The sequence below is a fragment of the Balaenoptera acutorostrata genome, chromosome 20 (assembly GCF_949987535.1).
Source record: "Balaenoptera acutorostrata chromosome 20, mBalAcu1.1, whole genome shotgun sequence".
In the NCBI taxonomy this organism is placed as follows: domain Eukaryota; kingdom Metazoa; phylum Chordata; class Mammalia; order Artiodactyla; family Balaenopteridae; genus Balaenoptera; species Balaenoptera acutorostrata.
The window spans coordinates 41,007,000-41,026,860 of record NC_080083.1 but is presented as its reverse complement, the minus strand read 5'-3'; the positions used below and the strand labels follow the sequence as shown (position 1 = coordinate 41,026,860).

Below are 19,861 nucleotides of genomic sequence, written 5' to 3'. Positions count from 1 at the left end.
CGGCATCACATGATTCCCTAATCACATGATCCCTAGAAATGGGGGGGTTGGGGCGAGAGAGGAAGGGAGGGAGGAGAGTGAATTGAGTAGGAAAAGGAGCACAGCCTCCCAGGTTGGCCCCGCCTTCACGTCGACGAGTAGCCAATGGGAGAGCGACATCCCGGACATCTGGCCAATGGAAACAGAGGTGGGTGGGCCAACGCGCTGAGGGGGCCAAGTTGGTGAGCTGCCCCGTCGCTGCTCCCCAGGGATCGCCGACCCCGACGCAGGTAAGGAGGGTGGCTGCGTAGACCTCTCGCTTGCTCCTTCCCAGGGGCCCAGCCAGGGGGAGGTGGGGGCTTCAGGCTCGTCTGTAGTTTCATCAGGGAGACAAGAAAAGACTCCCTTAGAGAAACTCCGATGCACTGGAAGGGGTTTTATGGGTGGTGGGAATAAGCAGTAACTGCAGTGACCCCCATGAGAAGGGGTTTTCTCCCTCTCCAGCACCCCTGGGGCCTGCAGCCCCTTCCCCCAAAGCAGAGACTACTCCGTTCTGGAGCCGACTCCGCCCCCGTCGGCAGGTGCTGGTGGTGGTGCTGGTGGGTAGTCCCCGCGGCGGCCGGGAGCCGGCGAAGCGCCCGCCCATGGTCCCCGAGCTCGGAGGGCTGGGAACGGGGCTTGAGACCCTGGCCTCCTCAAAGACAGTAGGGACTTGGGAGTGGTGACTGAACCCCTGGGTTGTGTCTGGCTCTCTCTCATTTCCTCTCGCGGGGGTGTGGGACGAGCTAACTTCCGCCTCCCCCTGCCACTTTTTCCTGCTCTCTCGCTGCTGGGTTGGCTCACCTTTTGGGAATCTCTCTCTCCTGGCACTCGGAGTTGGGGGCTGCCCCCTAGTGGAAGATGACGGAGCTGGGGGCTTGAAGAGGCTCCTGTCCCTCTCTGCGGTGGCAGTGTGGGGTGGGGAGGAGGAGAGAGGCCACCACTTGGAACCCTGCTGAGAGGACTTGGGTCCCCTCCTCCCCCATCCCTGGTCCTGAGTGTGTTTGTGCGCGTGCATGCACGTATATTCGGTAGAAGCATACACTCTACTCCCGAACCTCAGGATACGCAGGAAGGAGGATATATGTAAATGAATCACTAGGGCGCTGAGTAGTCTGAGATGTGTGCAGACAGGCACTCCTTCTGGCCAGGGCAGTGGGACAAGCCTGTGGAGGGTTGAGGTTGGACTCCTAAGAAGCAGGTGCGGCCAGCTGTAGATGCCTTGCAGGGTGGGGGGCTGTGGGCATCGGTGTAGAGAGTGAAAGGGGCCGCGATCCAGGACCAGTCTTCTTCAGCCTTACCTGGCCAGAAGATGGTCTCCTGGGGATGGTCTCTGAGCTGGAGAGGGGGCACTGAGGAAAACCAGGTGAGGGAGAGAGGATGTGAGTGACTGGGTGTGTGCGATTCCCTGCCATCCAAAGTGTGCAGTGTCCACACACAGACTAATGGGGAACTGAGGCCCAAAGGCAGGGAGCAACTTTTGGGGCTCTCATAGTCAGCGGTGGCAGTTCCAGGACTAGGACCCATGTGCAGTATCCAGGCAGCCCCGTACTCCGTGTTTCTGTCCTGGCCTGGTCCACCTGTCCAGGAAGCGCTTCTGTCCCTCTTCTCAGCTTGGACCCCAGGCCTCTATCCTCCTGGGGTTTGGGGGCCCATTCCCAGGCACTATCCATGGTCCACTTGAGAAATGAACCCAGGTCCAGTATAGCCTGGAGCCAGCAAAGCCTGTCATCTCTATGTCTTGATATATGACGGGGTGGGGGGGGGCGTTACTTCACATCTCTGAGCCTCAGTTTCCTCCTTTGAAAAGTAAACGTAATAATTTCTACTTTGGACAGTTGTTGCAAAGAAGAAAGAAAATAATGTAGAATGTTGTCCCTGGCTCCTAAGAGGCTCAACAAACATGACTGTTTTGGCCCCTCTAGGCAGAGTAACATCTCCTGGGCCCACCCCATTGAGCTAGCAGGGCTGGCTGAGCTTGGGGGAAGACTTGTTTAGGAAGTGAAAGGCTGCTCCCTTCCAGAAACCGAGGCTTACTTCCCTCTGATGATGCAGATCGGCAGCCCGGTGGACACACATGGTCTCCCCACAAGCAGCTGGGTTTCGGCTCCAGGGCAGGGAGAGGAGGGGGGAAGGGAGGGGGGTATGTTTGGGGATTCTGAAAGGGCCTGGTGGTATTGGGGGGCCCTTAGAACACAGGTGTCCCAAAGGTTGACTCAGCCTGTGTATCCCCTTTCTTGGGTGGGGAGGTGACAGCCAGTGGGCAGGTGGTAGCTGGCCTCTGGGGAAGGCAGCCCAGACTCCACTGGCACCGTACTTCCTTTTTTCACAACTTTCTCAACCCCGTGGTTGCCAGTGTCATCAAGTGTCCTTCCCTCCCCCTCCCCCACCAACAGGCCTTGGCAGGGTGCAGGTGTGAGCACAGCATCGGGCATCTAGAGGGGCTGGCTCGGGAAGTGGAACCCTGGCTTTTCTTCAAGGGGAGACTCCCTCCTTGCACCCCATCCCTGTCCTCTCATGGCTACTGATGCCTTCCCCACCCCTCGGAGGTGGCCCATGTCCCCACAGATCAGACCCACAAAACCCACAAATCTTCCTGACTCTCACATACCCATATCTCTATACACTCAGCCGCAGAGACTCAGGTGTTAGGCCACATGTGGGGACACAGATTCACACACGTGCTCATGCCAGCATTCATGCTCATGAGTGTACACGTGCTGGTGCATGTGTGACACCCACACAGGACACACATAGGAAACTGAATCTCAGGCCCTGCATCCTTCTTTCTGTCTGGACAGGGTGTGTCTGGGGAGGCTCAGCTAGGCCTGGGGCAGGGGGAGTGACTGGGCCCAGAATCGAGGGTGGCCTGGGCTTCAGCTAGTTGCCAAATGCCTCTAGGGATTTTGCAGGTGGACCATGTGGACCCTGGTGAGCTGGGTGGCCTTAGTGACAGGGCTGGTGGCTGGAACACAGTGCCCAGATGGTCAGCTCTGCCCTGTGGCCTGCTGCCTGGACCTGAGAGGAGCTACCTACAGCTGCTGCAATCCCGTTCCGGTGAGTGCCCTTCGGCCCAGGCAAGAGCTAGCAGCCTGGGATTTCCCAAAGGTTCATCTCGGATTGGCCAGAGGAGGGGGCCGGGCTTGGGTCCTTCGGTTTATCCCCTCCTCTCGCTTCCCAGGACAAGTGGCCCACGGTGCTGAGCCGGCATCTGGGCACACCGTGCCAGACTGATGCCCATTGTTCTCCTGGCTACTCCTGCATCCTCACTATCTCGGGGACCTCCAGCTGCTGCCCGTTCCCAGAGGTGAGGGTGCCATTAGGTCGATGGAGGGCTCGGGTCTGCGTTTACACTTGTCCTGCACTCTCCTCCCACCCTCAGGGAAATGGGCCTAGCCAACGAAGGCGTCTCTGTGTCCCACAGGCCGTGTCGTGCGGGGATGGCCACCACTGCTGCCCCCAGGGCTTCCACTGCAGTGCTGACGGGCGGTCCTGCTTCCAAAGATCAGGTGAGCCAGATGGGCAGCACGTAGAGCCTGGAGCACCCAGGAGTGCAGCCAGCTGGGTGACCTTGATTCCTGCCCTCGTGTCCTCATTCATGTGACATCTGTACTAAGCAGCCCCCCTGCTCTGGAGAGAGGGGCAGCACTGGGGCGAGGAGGGGTCAGGAGAGAATGCAAGACTCCAGGCCCAGGGCCAAGCATTGTGTGGGTGGGGAGAGGCCAAGCTGGACTGGTTCAAGGCCTACCCAGTCAGTGGCTGTCTCTGCCCTGTGCCATATTGCTGGGGCAAGGACTGGCTTGGGGGAGAGTGGGTTAGGAAAGCCTGGGGGAGCCCTGAGCCCTAGTGCCAGCCCCCGAATCCTCCTGTAGCTGGGCCTGCAGGCCCTGGTGCCAGCAGCTCCTTGAGTGGTGGGAGGAATGACCTTCACTGAGTGGGTGGAATCCTGGGTCATCCCATCCACAGATACCAAGCCCTTGGGTGCCATCCAGTGCCCCGACAGACAGTTCGAATGCCCCAACTCCTCCACATGCTGCACTATGCCTGATGGCTCGTGGGGATGCTGCCCCATGCCCCAGGTACAAGTTTGGGAAGATGGGGGGGAGGGAGGAGGGCAGTGGGGGCAGAGGAAGGGCTGGAAGGAGGAAGGACATAGTCAGGGCCATCTCTTCTCAGGCTTCTTGCTGTGAAGACAAGGTGCACTGCTGCCCTCGTGGCACCTCCTGTGACCTGGCTCATGGCCTCTGCCTCACAGCCACAGGCACCCACCCCCTGGCAAAGAAGATCCCTGCCCAAAAGACTAAAAGGCCAGGTAAGGAGGTGGGAGAGTGTCGGGGTGTGAGCTGGGAGTGAGGAGAGGCCTCATCTAACTCCTAGCTGGGGAGACATTCCCCTCCACCCTGGCTACCCCTCACCTTTCTCTCTCCTTCCAGTGGTCTTGTGCCCAGATGCACAGTCCCAGTGCCCTGATGGTTCTACCTGCTGCAAGCTGCCCAGTGGAAAGTACGGCTGCTGCCCGATGCCCAGTGTGAGTGAGGGGCTGTAGCCAGTTGGGCTGTGCGTCCACAGCCATCTGGCCTGGACACCTACCTACCAGGCAGGGACTCCAGGGGGTGGGGCTGGCTGGCTGGCGGCTGGCTGGGAGCCTGGCTGCTCAGGACTCATGCCACCCCCTAGTGGGGGATTGGGGCAGTGCCAGCTGTCAGCCTGGCTGCTCCCTGAGCTCCAGGGAGACTGGAAATCCCAAAGACCACTTCGCCCTCACCCAGGCCATCTGCTGCTCCGACCACCTGCACTGCTGCCCCCAGGACACTGTGTGTGACCTGATCCAGAGTAAGTGCCTCTCCAAGGAGAATGCTACGGACCTCCTCACCAAGCTGCCCGCACACACAGGTACCGGGGTGTGGGGGGGGGCACAGATGCTGCCATTCCACCTGCACCATGAGGAGTGAGCAGATATGGGGCTGGGGGCTGATGGCCGCACGGAGGGGCCAGGGCAGGGACAGCCCCCTTTCGTCCACATTGGGCCTCGCCTTAGGATCACTGCCAGGGGTGGCCTGAGCGGTACCCTCCATCCTCCACATCCGGTTCTAGCTGTGGAACTGACAAAGGGAGGGCACCCCCGAGGGTTCCCAGCACCACGGCTGACCCATCCTCCTTGCCTGCCTCACAGTGCAGGAGGTGAAGTGTGACATGGAGGTGAGCTGCCCCGACGACTACACCTGCTGCCGCCTGCTGTCCGGGGCCTGGGGCTGCTGCCCTTTTGCCCAGGTACCGAGGAGCAGTGAGTGGCCTGGGCTGAGCAGAGGGTGGCAGCCAGCTAGGCCCTCCCAGGCCCACCGTCCCCTCTCCCTCCGCCCTAGGCTGTGTGCTGTGAGGACCACGTGCACTGCTGCCCGGCCGGGTTTAGGTGTGACACAGAGAAGGGTACCTGTGAACAGGGGGCCCGCCGGGTGCCCTGGATGAGGAAGGCCCCAGCCCACGTCAGCCTGCCGGACCCCCGAGCCGTGGAGAATGATATCCCCTGTGATAACGTCACCAGCTGTCCCTCCTCCAATACCTGTTGTCGACTCACGTCTGGGGAGTGGGGCTGCTGTCCTATCCCAGAGGTGCATGGAAAGGGGGAGAGTATTGGGGGGAGGGACGGTGTCTTGGCCTGAGCACGTGGCCAGGCTCCTGTTGCCTTGCTCTTTTGCCCTCTGCCCGGCCCACGGGTGGCACCAGCTCAGTCAGAGTCATTCCCAGCTGGAGAAGCTGTGAGCAGGAGAGGCGGAGTGGAGGCAGCCGGGGCTCAGGGCTCTGTCCCGTAGTAGCTTCCTAGACCACCCTTTTCTGCCACCTCCCCAGGCTGTCTGCTGCTCAGACCACCAGCACTGCTGCCCCCAGGGCTACACGTGTGTGGCCGGGGGGCACTGTAGGAGGGGGAACGAGGTGGTGACCGGACTGGACAAGGTGCCTGCCCGCCAGGCTTCCCTGTCCCACTCCAGAGACATGGGCTGTGACCAGCACACCAGCTGCCCGGTGGGGCAGACCTGCTGCCCGAGCCTGAGCAGGGGCTGGGCCTGCTGCCAGTTGCCACACGTGAGTGCCCACATGCCTGCTTCCGGACAGGACAGGGGAGTCCAGTCCCGGGTGGGGGGACATTAGGTGATCGAGAATGTAATGCCCCTTTGTCCCCCCAGGCCGTGTGCTGTGAGGACCGCCAGCACTGCTGCCCGGCTGGGTACACCTGCAACGTGAAGGCCCGATCCTGCGAGAAGGAGGCGGACTCTGCCCGCCCCGCTGCCCACCTGGACCGCGGCCGGCACGTGGGTGTGGGGAACGTGGACTGTGGTGAGGGGCACTTCTGCCACGATAACCAAACCTGCTGCCGAGACAGCCGAGGGGGCTGGGCCTGCTGTCCCTACCGCCAGGTCAGTGCCACCCCCCGCCCTGGGGCTGGGTGTGGGCCTGGGCCGGGTCGTGCCACGCGCAACTCTCGCCCCCCCTTCCACTATCCAGGGCACGTGTTGCGCGGACAGGCGTCACTGCTGTCCCTCTGGCTTCCGCTGTGGAACCAAGGGCACCAAGTGTTTGCTCCGGGAAGCCCTGCGCTGGGACGCTCCTCAGAGGGACCCGGCCCCGAGGCAGCTGCTGTGAGGAGGGACTGAGGACTGAAGACACTCCCCGGCCCTCGGGACCCTGCTCAGAGGGTGCCCACTGCTCAGGCCTCCCCAGCACCTCTCCACCGCCACAGTCTCCCAGACCCCCATTTCTGAGTACCCCTGTCACCCTGGGAGGCGGGGCCTCAGTCTAAGGCCCTCCCTACCCCAACGAGGGCTGTGGCAAAAGCCACATTTCCAGCTGCCATCCCCTACCCCCCGTTCCGTGGACCCTGTGGCCAGGTGCTGTTCCCTATCCACAGGTGTGCGTGCGTGCGTGTGTGTGTGTGTGTGTGTGTGTGTGTGTGTGTGCTGCAATAAAGTTTGTACACTTTCTTAACTGTCTGATTTGGCCACCCTGCCTGCCCTCCCCAGGGGGCCCCGGAGCCAGGGCCCCCATCCAGTGTCCACATTCCCCCCACCTCACAGAAAGACACACAGAAGTTTATCTCACCAGTTTTATATTTGCTGTTGCCCACAGCGATCCCATCACATTATCCCCTAGTCCCCAGAGCCGCCCCAGCCTCCAGCCCTGTGACATCGTAGCCCAGAGGTGGGCTAGTCGGCAAGCAGCACCCCCTCCCCTCCCAGGGGTCCACTAGAACGCCCCTCCCTTCCCAGCCCTCACACTAGCAGCTGAGGCCCAGGTGCCCCTCCTGCTTTACCACGATAGAGCTTTCTATGTACAGCCACGTTTATACAGGCACTGCTTCCCCCCCACCCAGCCCTCCTCCCCAGCACCTCCCATCGGGGGTCTGGACCCCTTCCACCTCCCTCTCGGAGGCAGACACGGGTCTCTCCCGAGACATTACCCAGCACATACCACCGGACAGCTCCACAGGCCCCCGGGCATCTTTCCAGGCCTGGGCTGGGGGCTAAGGGCGAGGGCCCCCGCGGCCCCCCGGAGCACGCACCCTGGGGGCGGGCCCGAGCGGAGGGGGCGGGGGCCGGCCCGGAGGCGGTGCCAGGCCGGGTGCTACTTGACGTTGAACACCATGAGCGGCCGCTCCTCCCGCCGCTGCCATGGGCTCTTCTTGTCGCCTGCCTCGTCGCCCACTTCCGCCCCCAGCTCGTCCTCCGGGCTGGTGAGCGAGTCGCGCCGCAGCTCGCTGGCGCTGCTGCGGGAACTGTCCCCGCGGCTGCGGCCCCGCCCCCGGGGTACTGTGGCCGCGCGGCCCTCGGGCGCCGCCACTTCGTCCAGCAGCGGTGTCAGCGAGTTGTCCTCTGGGGAGCAGAGGCCCGTGCGGCTCTCGCTGCTGCTCGGCTCCGTGTCCTCGCTGAGCGCCAGGCGCGGGGGCGCGGGCGGCGGCGGCGGCGGCGGCGGCGGGGCGGCAGCAGGGGTGCGCTCCCGCTCCTCCCGCAGGGGCCGCCGGCGCGGCGGCCGCGCCTCGTGCACGTCGACGCCCGAGTCCAGGCTGGCATCGGTGCTGCGGCCGCCGCCGCCCGCCTGCAGGTCGATGTAGGAGTGGCGCACTTGCGAGTTGGAGCGCCCGTCGAGGGACACGAACCAGGCGCGCGGGTGAGGCTTCACGCCCAGTTCGAGCAGCTTCTTCTCGGTCAGCGCCTGCAGCTCCCCGTTGAGCTGCGCCATGGTCGACTCGTTGAACAGCACCGGGATGGTGACCGAGCCGCTGACCGGTGCCGAGCGCCCACTCCCCCAGCCCTCGCCGCTGCCACCCCCACCGCCCTCGCCCCCCGCGCCCGAGTGGCCTGGCATCAGCGGGCGCTGGGGGTCGGGCTGGGGAAAAGGGCGCGCCGGGCCGGGGGCCGCGCCCTCGGGCGGGGCCGGCTCGTCGCCCACCCCCGTTGCGCCCGCCTCGCCGCCGAGGCGCACGTAGTGCGCGGGGATCACCAGGGTGGGCATGACGTTGCGGTAGACGCTGTCCTTAAGGTGGTCGATGGAGCCGCAGAAGATGAGCTGCCCCGCCTGGCTGAGCGACGGCGGCCGCGCCAGCTGGTCCACCGACTGAGACAGCAGGAAGTCGGGGGTCTTGCTCTCGGCCGCCCCCTTGTGGCCCAGGTAGTGCTCGAAGGGCGGTGGCGGCGAGGGCGGCTCCTGCAGGAAGGCCGCGGTCCCCGGGGGCCCCCGCCGGTACTCCTCCAGGCCTGGCTCCAGCGCGCCGGGACCCTCGACGGAGCGGGCGCCCTTGAGCGTGGCGCCCTCGCCCCCGCGGGCACCCGCAGGCTCGGCGGCTGGGCGGCCGGCGGAGCGCGGCTTGGCACGGAAGAAGTCGTCCCGGGAGGCGGCCAAGTCACGGGAGCTGGAGAAGGCCGAGTGGAGGGGGCCTGGAGGCGGGGCCTCGGGGTCCCCCGACGGGGCTGGCTCCAGGGGTCCCCCACAGATGAGGTGCAGCTGGGACATAGAGGTGGCCTGGTCTCGTTTGTTACCGTCACAGGGCCCGGCGAGCTGCAGCTTGCGGTGCTGTTGCCTCGGCTTCAGGCAGCGCCTCCTGGAGACGGGGCAGAGCGGGACCGTCAGGAAAGGGTGGAGGCCAGAGCAGCTCCCTAAACCCGCAGTTGGAAGATGGGGGATGGATATAGTTGGAGGGGTGGGGACAGTGCCTGGGACTCAGGAGAGAGGTTGGGGAGCCCAGATGGGTCCTGGGAGAGGTTTGCAGAAAGAGCTTGAGAGTCTGTGGGGGGAGCAGCCAGCAGCTGTGCCCATTTGGGCCTCCCTCGGCGTAAACTGCACTCCTTGGGACGTAGCAGGTGCAGTGAGAGCCGGGGAGGAGCACCTAAGCCAACCAGGGGCAGGTGTGGCCTGAGGACCCCTGAAAGTGAGGGCTGGGTGGTAGGAGCAGCTACAGAGTGTCCCTGGAGGGGCCTGGCCTGCAGCTCCTGCCTCTTCTCCCCCCCAGTCTTTTGGTCTTTGCATGTGCATATGCAGTGCTTTCCTGTCAGCGCCTGGAGAATGGAAGTTGTGTTTTATGCATCTTTGGTACCTCGAGCACCCAGCACAAGACCAGGCATGGAGCTGGCCTCAGTCAGTGCCTGGGATGAGAGGAGGCTGGGGGATTGGGAAGCAGTCGGAGGGGATGCGGGGCACTCACCGGCAGTAGTAGATGAGCAGACACAGCAGAATGAGCACCAGCAGGGCCAGGGCTGCCAGGATGGTGAGCAGGAAGATGGTGTGGTAGGTGCCGATGTCCTGGATGCCCGATGTGATGGTGACCAGCCCTGTGCGGGGCAAGAGCTTAGCATTCCCAGGTGTGGATGTCCCTCCTGCCGTTCAGAAGGAGTCCACTCTCCCAGCCTCCCTTTCTACCATCCCCAGTCCCTGCTGTCTCCCCACTCTCACCAGCCGTGGGGGAGGCCATGGCAGCCGCCCAGTACCCCAGCTGAGGGGAGATGAAGGTCCAGTAGAGCTGCCGGCCTTCCTTCCGGATCACACCAGTGCCGTTGCGTACCCACAGCCCTGGGAGAGGCAAGGGTTTCATCAAACTCAGTGTCCCCCCAACTTAAGTCCCACTTTCTTTCCCCAAACTCTAGCACCTGCACCCCCTTGAGGTACTCACCACTCTTGGGGTCAAACCTCCAGGCCGGAATGCTGGTGCCCACGGTGAGGGCACGAGGCTCTGAGGGCACAGGCAGGGACAGGTGAATGGGGCCTGAGAGCGGCACCTCTGTCCCATTACCTGCCAGCAGGTGCACGCTCACAGCAGCCACGGGCATCAGCTCCAGCCAGGAGCCATTGCCTGCAGGAAGGGGACACAAGGGATGAGGGCTAAATCCTGGTGGGGGGAACATCCCTTCCTTGGCTGGCACCCAGCATACCTGAGCTGGAGGCCTCCGTGCCCAGGAAGGCAGGGAAAGCCCACATTTCATGCTGGGTGCTGGCAGGTGTGAGCGAGGCCCAGAGCTGGCTGTAGGTAGAGCTGACAGGTAGGCGGGCAGCCCGGCGCTGGAACTGCACCCAGGGCTGGGAGTGGGCACCTGGATGGAAAGAGGAGCTGCAGTGGCCTGGCCGGGGACAAGGGTCCCCAGGGACCAGAGCAGAAAGCAAGTATCTAAAGAGAATGGGAGCCAATGGGTCAGGCCACTTGGGAAGGCCAGGAAGGGTGGTGACTTGGGGAGAGAACTGGGCAGGCTTAGAATGATAACCTAGAAGGGACATGGACCTGTAATCTTCTGGTCCTGGCTGTGTGACCCCCGAGCAAGTTACTTGCTCTCTCGGAAACACTCTTTCCATATTAATTTATAAAATGACGAGGTTCAGGTCCTCAAACAATTATTATTGCCTACTGTGTGGCAGGCACTGTGTTAGGTGCTGAGGATACAAAGAGGAATAAAATGCAATTTACAATTCCCTGCCTTCAAGTTCACAGTCTAGTGCGTCACTGTTCATTACAGTACCCATTAGAAGTTCCTGCTGTGGATGGAAATGTTCTGTGTCCTGCTGCCTGTAACAGTACCCACTAGACACACAGGGCTGTTAAGCACTTGACACGTAGCTAGTGCGACTGGGGAACTGCATTTATTTTTAATTCTAAAAAGTTTAATGAATTTTTAATTTATTCAAATGTAAATAGCCACATGTGGCTACTGCATTTGACAACTTAGGGTGTGTGTGTGTGTATGTCTATCTGTCTGTCTGGCTTGGAGCAGAGGGGATGTATAAACAGTATTCCAATATAATATGGTAATAGCTAACATTTATTAAGCTTTAAGATATGCTGGCACTGTTCTAAGCAGGTTACTTATATTAACCCCTGAAATTAGCACAACAGCCCCTGAGGTAGGTGCCTTTATTATCAGCCCCATTTTATAGATGCAGAAATGGAGGCGGGAGAAGTTCAGTAACTTGCCCAAAGTCACTGGAGCCTGATTGAAGCCCAGGCAGTCTGGTGCCAGGGCCCCTCCTCTCACCCACCGTTCCATCCTTCCTTGCTGGTAAAATAGTAGGGTGCAAGGGGAGCCTGGCCTGCCCAGCTTGGGAACGCCCTGTGGAGCCCTGCAGTGTGAGTAAGACTCAGCCAGGAAAGAAAGTGGAAAGGGACTTCCAGGAGGACTGACAGGAGAAAGGCCCAGGGACACGAGGCGGCTTGCTGGTCGGGGCACTGCAGGTGACTGCGCCAGGCCCTGGAGGGCGCTGCCAGCTTTGTGAAAGAGTCTAGGCTTTCTACCAAAAGCAGTGCGAGCTGTGGGAGGGCTTAAGCTAGGGTTCTTTTGGCATTTTAGAAACCTCCAAAGACATCTTAGAAGCCTCTGGTTCAGGATCAGAGAGAGGGAGAGGAGCAAACCAGAAAAGTAATTGGGGACAAGGGCTCAAGATAAGAATATAAATTGGGGAGGCGAGGCTTTCCCTCCAGAACCCACGGTGGCTCCCTAGTACTAGCCAGATGGAATTTACCCTCTGCCTGGCTTCGTCAACCAGTCTACACCACGCCCCCATCCTGCATAGCCAGACCAGAGCATCCCCTGCACCCTCACGGTCCCCTTCTGCCCCTGCCTCTTGATTCCTCTCCAGCGAAGGTGCCTCTGCTCCCCCTTCAACTCCCAAGCCCCCGCGTCCCACAGCTCCCTTCGCCAAATCCTCTCACCCTGCTATCCCACGTGAGGGTCCTCTCAGTATTGAAAGCAGCTGCCCTCCACTCCCCTGCCCTGCCTGATCTGTAATTATCTCAGCGTTTGCAATGCTCTGTCTGTCTTCCTACTCGTCGGGGAACTCCTCCATGTGGGGAGCTGGTCTGCTCTTCCTTACCATTAGTCCCCAGCACTGGAGACAATGCCTGCCACAGCACAGGTGCTGCAGGAAGTATTGGTTGGGTGAGACCGAAAGCCTGGTGGGTGGACAAGGGCCACTGTGGGATTGCTCCAGGCCTTGCACTTGATAGGTGTTCTATGCCTGTGGAATGACCCTGGCTTCTGACATAGCCAGGCACCCAGTAGGTGCACGAGAAATACGTGTGGATCCACTGAAGATAAGGTGGCAGGAAATGGGAATTCTAATGGTAGGAGTAGAGGGAGAATAGAAACCACGAGAAGCCCCAGTAACAATAAACATTTATTGACCACCTTCTATGAAGTTTTTCACATGCTTGATGATATTTAACCCTTACCTAAATTTGACGATGTAGATACTATCAGTTGTTCACATCTTACAGATGAACAAACTAAGGCTCAGAGAGGTTAAGTGATTTGCCCAAGGGCCCCCAGCTAACATGTGGCAGGCGAAGTTCTCTATACCCAGTCAGGGAGAGGGAAGAGGAGCTGGTGTGGGCAGAGGGGTGGGGGAGTGGAGAGCGGGGAGTCTTACCAGGAGAGCGGGGAGTCTTACCAGGAGAGCCCAAAAGGATGTGCACCAGGTCCTCATAGAGGATGAGGGTGGCTGGCCGCTCGGGCAGCAGGTAGAGGCTGACTGACGCGTACACTGCAGGAGGGATGGCCTGTCAGCTCCAGAGAAAGCCCCCCCTCCCCTAGGCTGGCACTCCCACCATCTGAATCCCAGTGACTTCATCCTCCCTCAGCCCCCTCTGCATACCCCAGCCCAGGCAGCAGCTGCTGGAAAGCCTGCCCTCTCCGCCCCCAAGACTATTTTGGGAAGGGGCTGATGGGGTCAGCTGCTCCCCACCCCCTCCAGCTGCCCCTGCACTCACAGGGCAGCTTGTCAACACGCCAGGGCACAGAGTTGGTGAGGAAGCCAGGGCGGGCAGCAGTGACCAGCACCCAGGTGCCCAAGCGGTAGCTGAGGGGCAGTGTGGCCACGCCCTCCGAGTCCGTGGTGCTGGCGGCCAGCAGCATCCGGTTCCCAAATACATCCACTGAGGCCCGGGCCAAGGGCACAAGCTCCCCGCTCACGTACACCTGCACCTTGATCAGAATCTCTGTGGGCAAGATGGGGTGAGGGGAGTGAGGAGGAGGGAGGGGGCATGAGAGAACTGGGGGGAGCCTCGAGATCAGAGGAGGGGGCTGTGGGTTGGGCGTGGCTTTGGGGCCCAGGCTAGACAAGGTATTATAAGAGCCAGCATTTATAGAGACCTCATTTAAACCTCACATCAGCCTGTGAGGTACGTGGTACTATTAGCATATTTCATCAAGTCTGACACATGCACATTTTGACATTTTAACACTTCTGGACTCAGGCTACACCTATGATCGATAATGTCATAATCATAATTGGCAGCATTTTTTTCCTCTTTTACTGGCACATGAAATAAATAATGGTGTATCTTACAGTCAGTGATGTATTAGACTCGATGTCTTAGCCCATTTTATAGATATGGAAACTGAGGCTCAAAGAGTTTAGATACTTGCACTACAGTAAAGTGGGAGATCTGGGATCCAAACCTGGGAGTCTGTCTCTAGACCCAAAGTCTTAACCACTGGACCCTATGGGGCTGGTGTCAGGGAGAGGAGAGGGAAGGAGGGCTGAGAAAGGATGAATAACCGGAGAACCAGGGATTTGCAAGTGGAGAGGAGAGCGGTCAGGGTTCAGCCATTTGGAAGGTAGGAAGGGGGGTTGGGTCAGAGTTTGGGTTCTCAAGAAAAAACTGAGAAGGGGACACCAGCAGGTTGGCCATTCCCATCATTCATCCTCTGCCCAGAATCCTTTGCACAAGCCTGTTTCCCTTCAGATTTAGGGACTCACCCAACCCCTAAGGCCAAACAAGTACCTCCTGACCCCTCCCCCTCACATGGACTGCCAGCCCCCTCCCAGCTGGTCAGCTACAGTCAGTCACCATGGCAACGCCCTCATTCCTCCCAGGAGATGGGCAGGGAGCTGGGGCCCTGGCAAGGGGAAGGAGATCTGGGGGGGCCGACCCAGGCCCTAGGGTAACCAGTGCGGAGGAGGCTGGGAAGGGAAGTCCAAGTCTTTCTTTCCAGCCACCCCTACCCCTGGCCTCAAGATGGTCTGGCCAGGATGGCCTGCAGGTGTCCCGAGCTCAGATGGGATGACAGGGGAGGGACCAGAACTTGAGTTGTTCTCATGGATTCTGCAGGCAGCCTCTCTGATCCACAGCACCATCTACCTCTTCCCACTCAGCACAGCCCCTCCTCAAGAACGTGACTCACCCCTACCTTGCTGCCAATAATGGGAGTGGGTGTCATGCCTGGAAAGGTACAGAGGCCTCAGTGTGGGGCCCAGGAGGGAGGTGGGGAGTGGGCTGGGTGCTAGACACAAACCTAGGAGAGGCCAGGTACAGAAGGAAGACCCCGGAGCTGAGGGCAGCAGGGCATGTGGAGGTCACGGGGCCTCACGGGTGGAGCCTGACATTCAACAGCGACAGGTGTCTTGTCTCAGGCTTTCAACCAACCCCAGGGCCAGCACCACGCCTGCCCTTGGCATCCCATCCAGCTGTTCGCCTGAGCCCACCTCCCTCTCGCTTCCCAGGCCAGAGCCCAACTGGGCGGGTGGCTGCACACACTCGAACCTTTCCTGCTTTCTGGTTCTCCGGGGAACTGGCAGCCTCCCCGCACCGCCCCCCCCCCACCTCCCGGCCACCCAGCAGGAATTTTGAGAAGCTAGAGGGGCCTGCCGACTCCCCACTCCTACCCCAGGCTAGGAGCAACTGGATAGAGCAGCTGGGAAGAGGGGACCCAGGAGTCTGGAATATGGTCATTTGAACGAATGCCTTGGGTTCAAGGGCCAGAGCATTAGAAAAGGGGAAGGGGCTTAGGGAATAACACAGGGGTGGGCAGGTAAGGCCTGAGGAGGCATCAGTGCCAAGCTGGGGAGGGGGTGGGCAGGTGCCCTTCTCCCTTCCCCTTTCCCCTCAACTTGGGCCCCCAGCTAGTGGCCTATGAGAACCCCCTCTCCTGGATCTATTCCAGCCAATTCCCTGGGCCACCTCCCCTGAGGTGCAGGTCTTGAGGGAGAGGTTTCCTGAAAAAACAGGGCCCCTTCCTACCCATCAAAGCCTCCTCTCCTGCAGAGAGCAGGGAAGACTGAAGCCGAGGAGATCCTTCCCCATTCCTCAAAGCCTGACATTCCATACAGGATCCGCCTGTCCAGGCTTCAGCCCTGCCTCATTCCAGGAGGAAATCCGACCCCCTCCCTTCATCCGGACCCCACTTCCCTCATCCAACCCCCCCCCCCTTGCTTTTCCTGTCAGCTCCTTGGTGGAAAGGCGAAGAGTGGAGAGCACCATTTCAGGCAGGGATGGGGCTAAGAGGCAGGAGTGGGGAGAACAGGGGCTGGGGTGTGTGGCCAGGGGCAGGGAGGCGGGCGCGGGCTGGAGTGGGTGGAGGCCCCTGAGAACCCAGGCATCGGTAGGGACTCACGGTCCAGCTCTCCCACCTCTCCCGCTGCAGGAGCCGGCCCCGCTCCCACCTCACACACCCACCTGGGCCCGTGAGGCGCTGGGAGGGTCTCCTCCCCTGCGATGGAGAGGTGAGATGAGGAGGGGGTGACCTGGGTGGGGGGGGGCTGGGGACAGGCGTGGCTGGAGGCCTGCTGGCCGGGGACCCAGGCACCTGCCCTCCCAGCCGGCACTGTCCACGGCCAGTTAGCCAGCTCAGCATAGCTCCGCCACCACAGCCCTGCCATGCGCCTTGAGCTGGGAATCACAACGTACCTCTTTTTCCAGACAGCCCCCCGACTGCAGCCCCTCCTCCGTCATGGGCCCATCAGCGTTTCTTTGGTGCACCCCAAATTCTGAACCTGGGGGGCCGTCTGGGGGCTGTCAGACTCCGGGGCGAAGAACCCCATTCGAGCAGCCAATCCGCCCACCACCTCACCCACTCCCCCTCTCCCCTCCCCCCTTCAAACCCAGCTCTAGGCGCCCAGCCCCCGTCCGGGCCCAGGGTGGCAGCCGCTGCCTGGGCCCCCACCCAGCCGGGTCGGGAGCGAGGAACCCGCTGGGGGCTGCAGAGCGGGCGCCCGCCCCAGCCCGCCCCTGGGCGGGTGTGTTCGATAGACAATGGCTCAGGCAGCAGCGCCTCGCGGACCAGGAGGGAGAAAAACAAGGCGGGAGGGGGCGACGGCGCGGAGCCTGGGGACCCCCGCCCTCCCCATTGTGCCTCCCCGAGACCCCCGCCCGGCGGTCTCCCTCTCCCTCCCTCCTCTCGCCCGTAAGCGAGGACCCCAGGTCGCCTAGCTCCCCCCACCCAAATCCAGGGAATAGAACACCCCCCAATTCACGAGAGCCGCGAAGAGGGGGCTGGCGGGCGGGGGCCCGATCGCGGGGGTGGGGGGCGCAGGCCCGCGATCACTGCCCCTCCCGGCCGACACTCACCCTGCGGGCTGGGGGACTCCGGCGGCGACTTGCCGGGAGCTCGGGAGGCGCCGCCGAGCAGCAGCCCCAGCAGCGGCAGCAGCCGCGCGAGGACGCTGGGGCCACTCGGCGGCGGCATCGCGGGGCTCGGCCCGGCCCTAACGGCCCATGGCTCCCGCCCGGCCCCGCTCGGCCGGCCCCGCTCAGCCCCAGCTCTGCGCCGCGCCGCGCAGCTCGGGCTCCCGCTCGGGCTCCAGCTCTGGCTGCGGCGGCCGCTCAGTGCGATTGTCTCCGCCAGGAGCCGCCGCCAGCGCCCCCTGCAGGCGGCGCCCCACCACGCGGGCCTCCGGGCGCCGCCCCCTCGCGGCCCACAGCCCACCCCGCAGCCCCCGCCGCGCGCCCAGATCCCCAGCTGCTAGGGAGTGTAGCGAATAGGGTCCAATCACAGGGGTTCTCAGAGTTCCTGAGCCCCGGAAATTTGTTGCAGAATTTTGAGAGGGAGAATGACTGTTGCTTACAACACAAAGAGTTGGTCTTAAGTGTCTCCCCAAACTGTAAGAACTGCCCAGTTCTCTCCGCACAAACACCTGCTCAGTGTTGGGGAGGTAGGGCTCAGCCCCCTTGGGAATCACCCAGTCTGGGTTCTCGTCTAGCTTCTGCCTCTTCTTGAGCCATAAGCTAGTTACTTAACCTTCTGCTCCACAGCCTTCCTTTAAAATGAGAGTTGTAATAATCTCTACCTCGTGGGGTTGCTGTACCAATTAAAAGAGATAATGACGTAAAGGGTCTAGCATGTGCTTGACTGGAGCAAGGGCACAATAAATGGTGCTATTGTTGGCCCAGCGTGAGGTGGGGGCTCACCACCACCCAGGTAATAGTAGATCCATTGCTGGGCAAACATAATGCTTAGAACCCCACGTTTGAATCCCACACTGGAACCCTGCCCGGGCCCCAGCCAAGCGCTCTCTTTCCAGTTTCTGGTTGTCCTCATCATTCAACTTCTGGGTGGTCAAACCCTCATCTAATCTGGTTATCCCTCTCCTGGTTCTCTCTGGCTTGTCACCTCTTTCTCACAATATGGTGCCCTGTATGGGACTGGATACTTAGGGCATGGAACTCCGTCCCCCAGAGGTCAGGCTTTTCTCCTGGTTAGGTCCTGGTTGGGTCTCCTGACATAAGGACACATTGTTATGAGCTTGTGAACCACCTGTTTTTCTTTCTTTCCTTCTTTCTTTCTCTTTCTTTTTCCTTCTTTCTTCCTTTCCTTCCTCCCTCCCTCCCTCCTTCTTTCCTTCCTTCCTTCCTTCCTCTCTCTCATTTTTCTCTCCCTCCCTCTTTTTCTCCCTCCCTCCCTTCCTTCCCCTCTCTCTCATTCCCTCTCCCTCCTTTTCTCTTTCTTTCTTTCTCATAAATTTCCATCTATTCAGATTTCCCAGTCTTATGCAACCAATTTTTTCACAACCTCAACGCAGGATTTAACACTCATTCCTGGTGAATTTCATCTTGTTGGTTTCAACCCAACTTTACAATCTGTCAAGGCTGCCTTGAATCTGCTTCATCACCCATTGTATTGGAGCTGCCTCTCAGCCCGGAGCCATCTGCAGGGTGAAGAGCAGCTTCGCTGCCTCCATTCAAGAGACTCATGACAACAACAGGCAGCCGAAGGATGGAGCTTTGGGACACCCTCATAGAGATCTCCTTCAGCTTTATCAAAATTGTTCAGTTTTAAATCTGAGTCTCTATCGTCCAGCTCACATTTCTGTCTTGTTTATAAGGACAAATGCCAAATGCTTTGCTGGATCAAGATAAATTGTCTGGGGCCATCCAATTACAATGGCGGAGGGGAGAGGGAGTTTGGCTGGTGTTCAAGGATCACAGCTTCATCTTTTCCTAAATGGTCACAGTCACACAACTAGAAACCTGTTCTGGAACTTGCCATGCATGGATGTCAAATTGTTCTCTTCTTTTCAGAATTTACCTTTTACCCCTTTGGGTAAAATCAAATACCAGCAGCTCTTGTGAGGTAAGTCTGTAAATCAGTGGCTTCCCCCAACACTTAGCATCAAGTCCAAAGTCTTCCCCATGGCCACAGCCACAAGGTGCTGCCTCCCTGCCCCCACCCCTGACCTCATCTGGACCCCTGGTCTGCCTCCAGCCCAGGGGCCTCCTTTCTTTTACTTGAATACATCAAGCCTGCTCCCACTTCAGGCCTCTTCATTGGCTGCTCTTTCTGTCTAGAACACTTTATTCCCTCCAGCTGCCTGCCTCATTCATTCATCTCTCTGCTCACCTCATTAGAGAGGTCTTCCCTGACTACTCTCCCTAAAATGTCAGCCCTCTCCCAACACCTACTTAATTCGATCACTATCTCCTTATCTTTATTGCAACTTCCAGCATTGACTGCCACTGACCATACATTAATTTGTTTATTCTTTACTCCTGGTTGAATGTAAGTTCCATGAGCTCGGGACTTTGTTTTGTCCACTGCTCCACCCCAGCACTGGAACAGTACCAGGTCCATGGTGCTCAATAAATATTGAACTCATGAACCAACAAACCTCTCAGGACTCCAAGAGGACATCCCACCTCTATCTGCTGACTCCAGCCTCTGCGGTGGGACAGTTGTCTTCCACTCCTAGCCCTCCTGTGAGCTCCCCACCTGTGCCCTTGTTCTTAACTGAAGACCCTTCCCCTTGGCGGGGAAGAAGGAACAGCAAACAGCAGGGTGGCCAGAGAGCAATGCCTGCTCTTCTGTCCCTGTCGTGACTCTGCCTTCGTCAGACTGAGGGCTGACTCAGTCTCCTTCTGCCCCTCCTCACTCTGAACACAGCTTTAAGCACCTTCTTTTATGAGTGGGGACAGTGTGTTATTTCTCCAAATCTCAGATCATCTTGAGGTTTGATTCCCTCAAAATCATGGAAAAAATATTGTTTAAAGCCACCCACCAGGGACGCAGCCTGCCTTCTCGATGCTCCCAACCCCCATCCCACCCAGTCACCCTCAGACACCCCATCCCCCTCCAGTCTCACTTGGAGGCTCTGCCACCCT

General features: G+C 60.1%; 2 protein-coding genes across 4 annotated transcripts; one reads left to right on the top strand and one right to left on the bottom strand.

The window, feature by feature from the left end:
- Positions 1-148: 148 nt before the first annotated feature.
- GRN (granulin precursor) lies at positions 149-6,999 on the top strand. Of its 2 annotated transcripts, none has more exons than XM_007180193.2 (13): positions 149-269; positions 2,931-3,075; positions 3,200-3,325; positions 3,443-3,527; positions 3,985-4,097; positions 4,195-4,330; positions 4,452-4,546; positions 4,788-4,911; positions 5,192-5,289; positions 5,382-5,627; positions 5,866-6,099; positions 6,201-6,431; positions 6,520-6,999. In XM_007180193.2, the coding sequence occupies exons 2-13, from the start codon at positions 2,938-2,940 to the stop codon at positions 6,655-6,657; spliced, it is 1,764 nt and encodes a 587-aa protein (XP_007180255.2). In that variant the 5' UTR covers positions 149-269; positions 2,931-2,937; the 3' UTR covers positions 6,658-6,999. The 2 variants fall into 2 exon arrangements, with proteins under 2 accessions (XP_007180255.2, XP_028021777.2); XM_028165976.2 differs by having other exon boundaries at positions 163-269; positions 2,920-3,075.
- A 139-nt stretch (positions 7,000-7,138) lies between these two features.
- Positions 7,139-17,102, bottom strand: FAM171A2 (family with sequence similarity 171 member A2). Of its 2 annotated transcripts, none has more exons than XM_057537023.1 (8): positions 16,835-17,102; positions 13,256-13,483; positions 12,916-13,029; positions 10,434-10,592; positions 10,175-10,354; positions 9,958-10,074; positions 9,710-9,836; positions 7,139-9,109 (listed from the first exon to the last, which is right to left on the bottom strand). In XM_057537023.1, the coding sequence occupies exons 1-8, from the start codon at positions 16,950-16,952 to the stop codon at positions 7,636-7,638; spliced, it is 2,517 nt and encodes an 838-aa protein (XP_057393006.1). In that variant the 5' UTR covers positions 16,953-17,102; the 3' UTR covers positions 7,139-7,635. The 2 variants fall into 2 exon arrangements, with proteins under 2 accessions (XP_057393006.1, XP_057393007.1); XM_057537024.1 differs by having other exon boundaries at positions 7,140-9,109; positions 12,937-13,029.
- Positions 17,103-19,861: the final 2,759 nt, after the last annotated feature.

Bases quoted from the DNA above. Each gene is read 5' to 3' on its own strand.
- FAM171A2 (XM_057537023.1), bottom strand. From the start codon at position 16,952: ATGCCGCCGCCGAGTGGCCCCAGCGTCCTCGCGCGGCTGCTGCCGCTG. The intron at 13,030-13,255 runs GTGAGTGCAGGG...TCCCTCCTGCAG, and splicing joins GCGTGTTGACAAGCTGCCCT to TGTACGCGTCAGTCAGCCTC. The intron at 10,355-10,433 runs GTATGCTGGGTG...CCCTTCCTGCAG, and splicing joins CACGGAGGCCTCCAGCTCAG to GCAATGGCTCCTGGCTGGAG.
- GRN (XM_007180193.2), top strand. From the start codon at position 2,938: ATGTGGACCCTGGTGAGCTGGGTGGCCTTAGTGACAGGGCTGGTGGCT. The intron at 4,331-4,451 runs GTAAGGAGGTGG...CTCTCCTTCCAG, and splicing joins CCAAAAGACTAAAAGGCCAG to TGGTCTTGTGCCCAGATGCA. The intron at 4,547-4,787 runs GTGAGTGAGGGG...GCCCTCACCCAG, and splicing joins GCTGCTGCCCGATGCCCAGT to GCCATCTGCTGCTCCGACCA.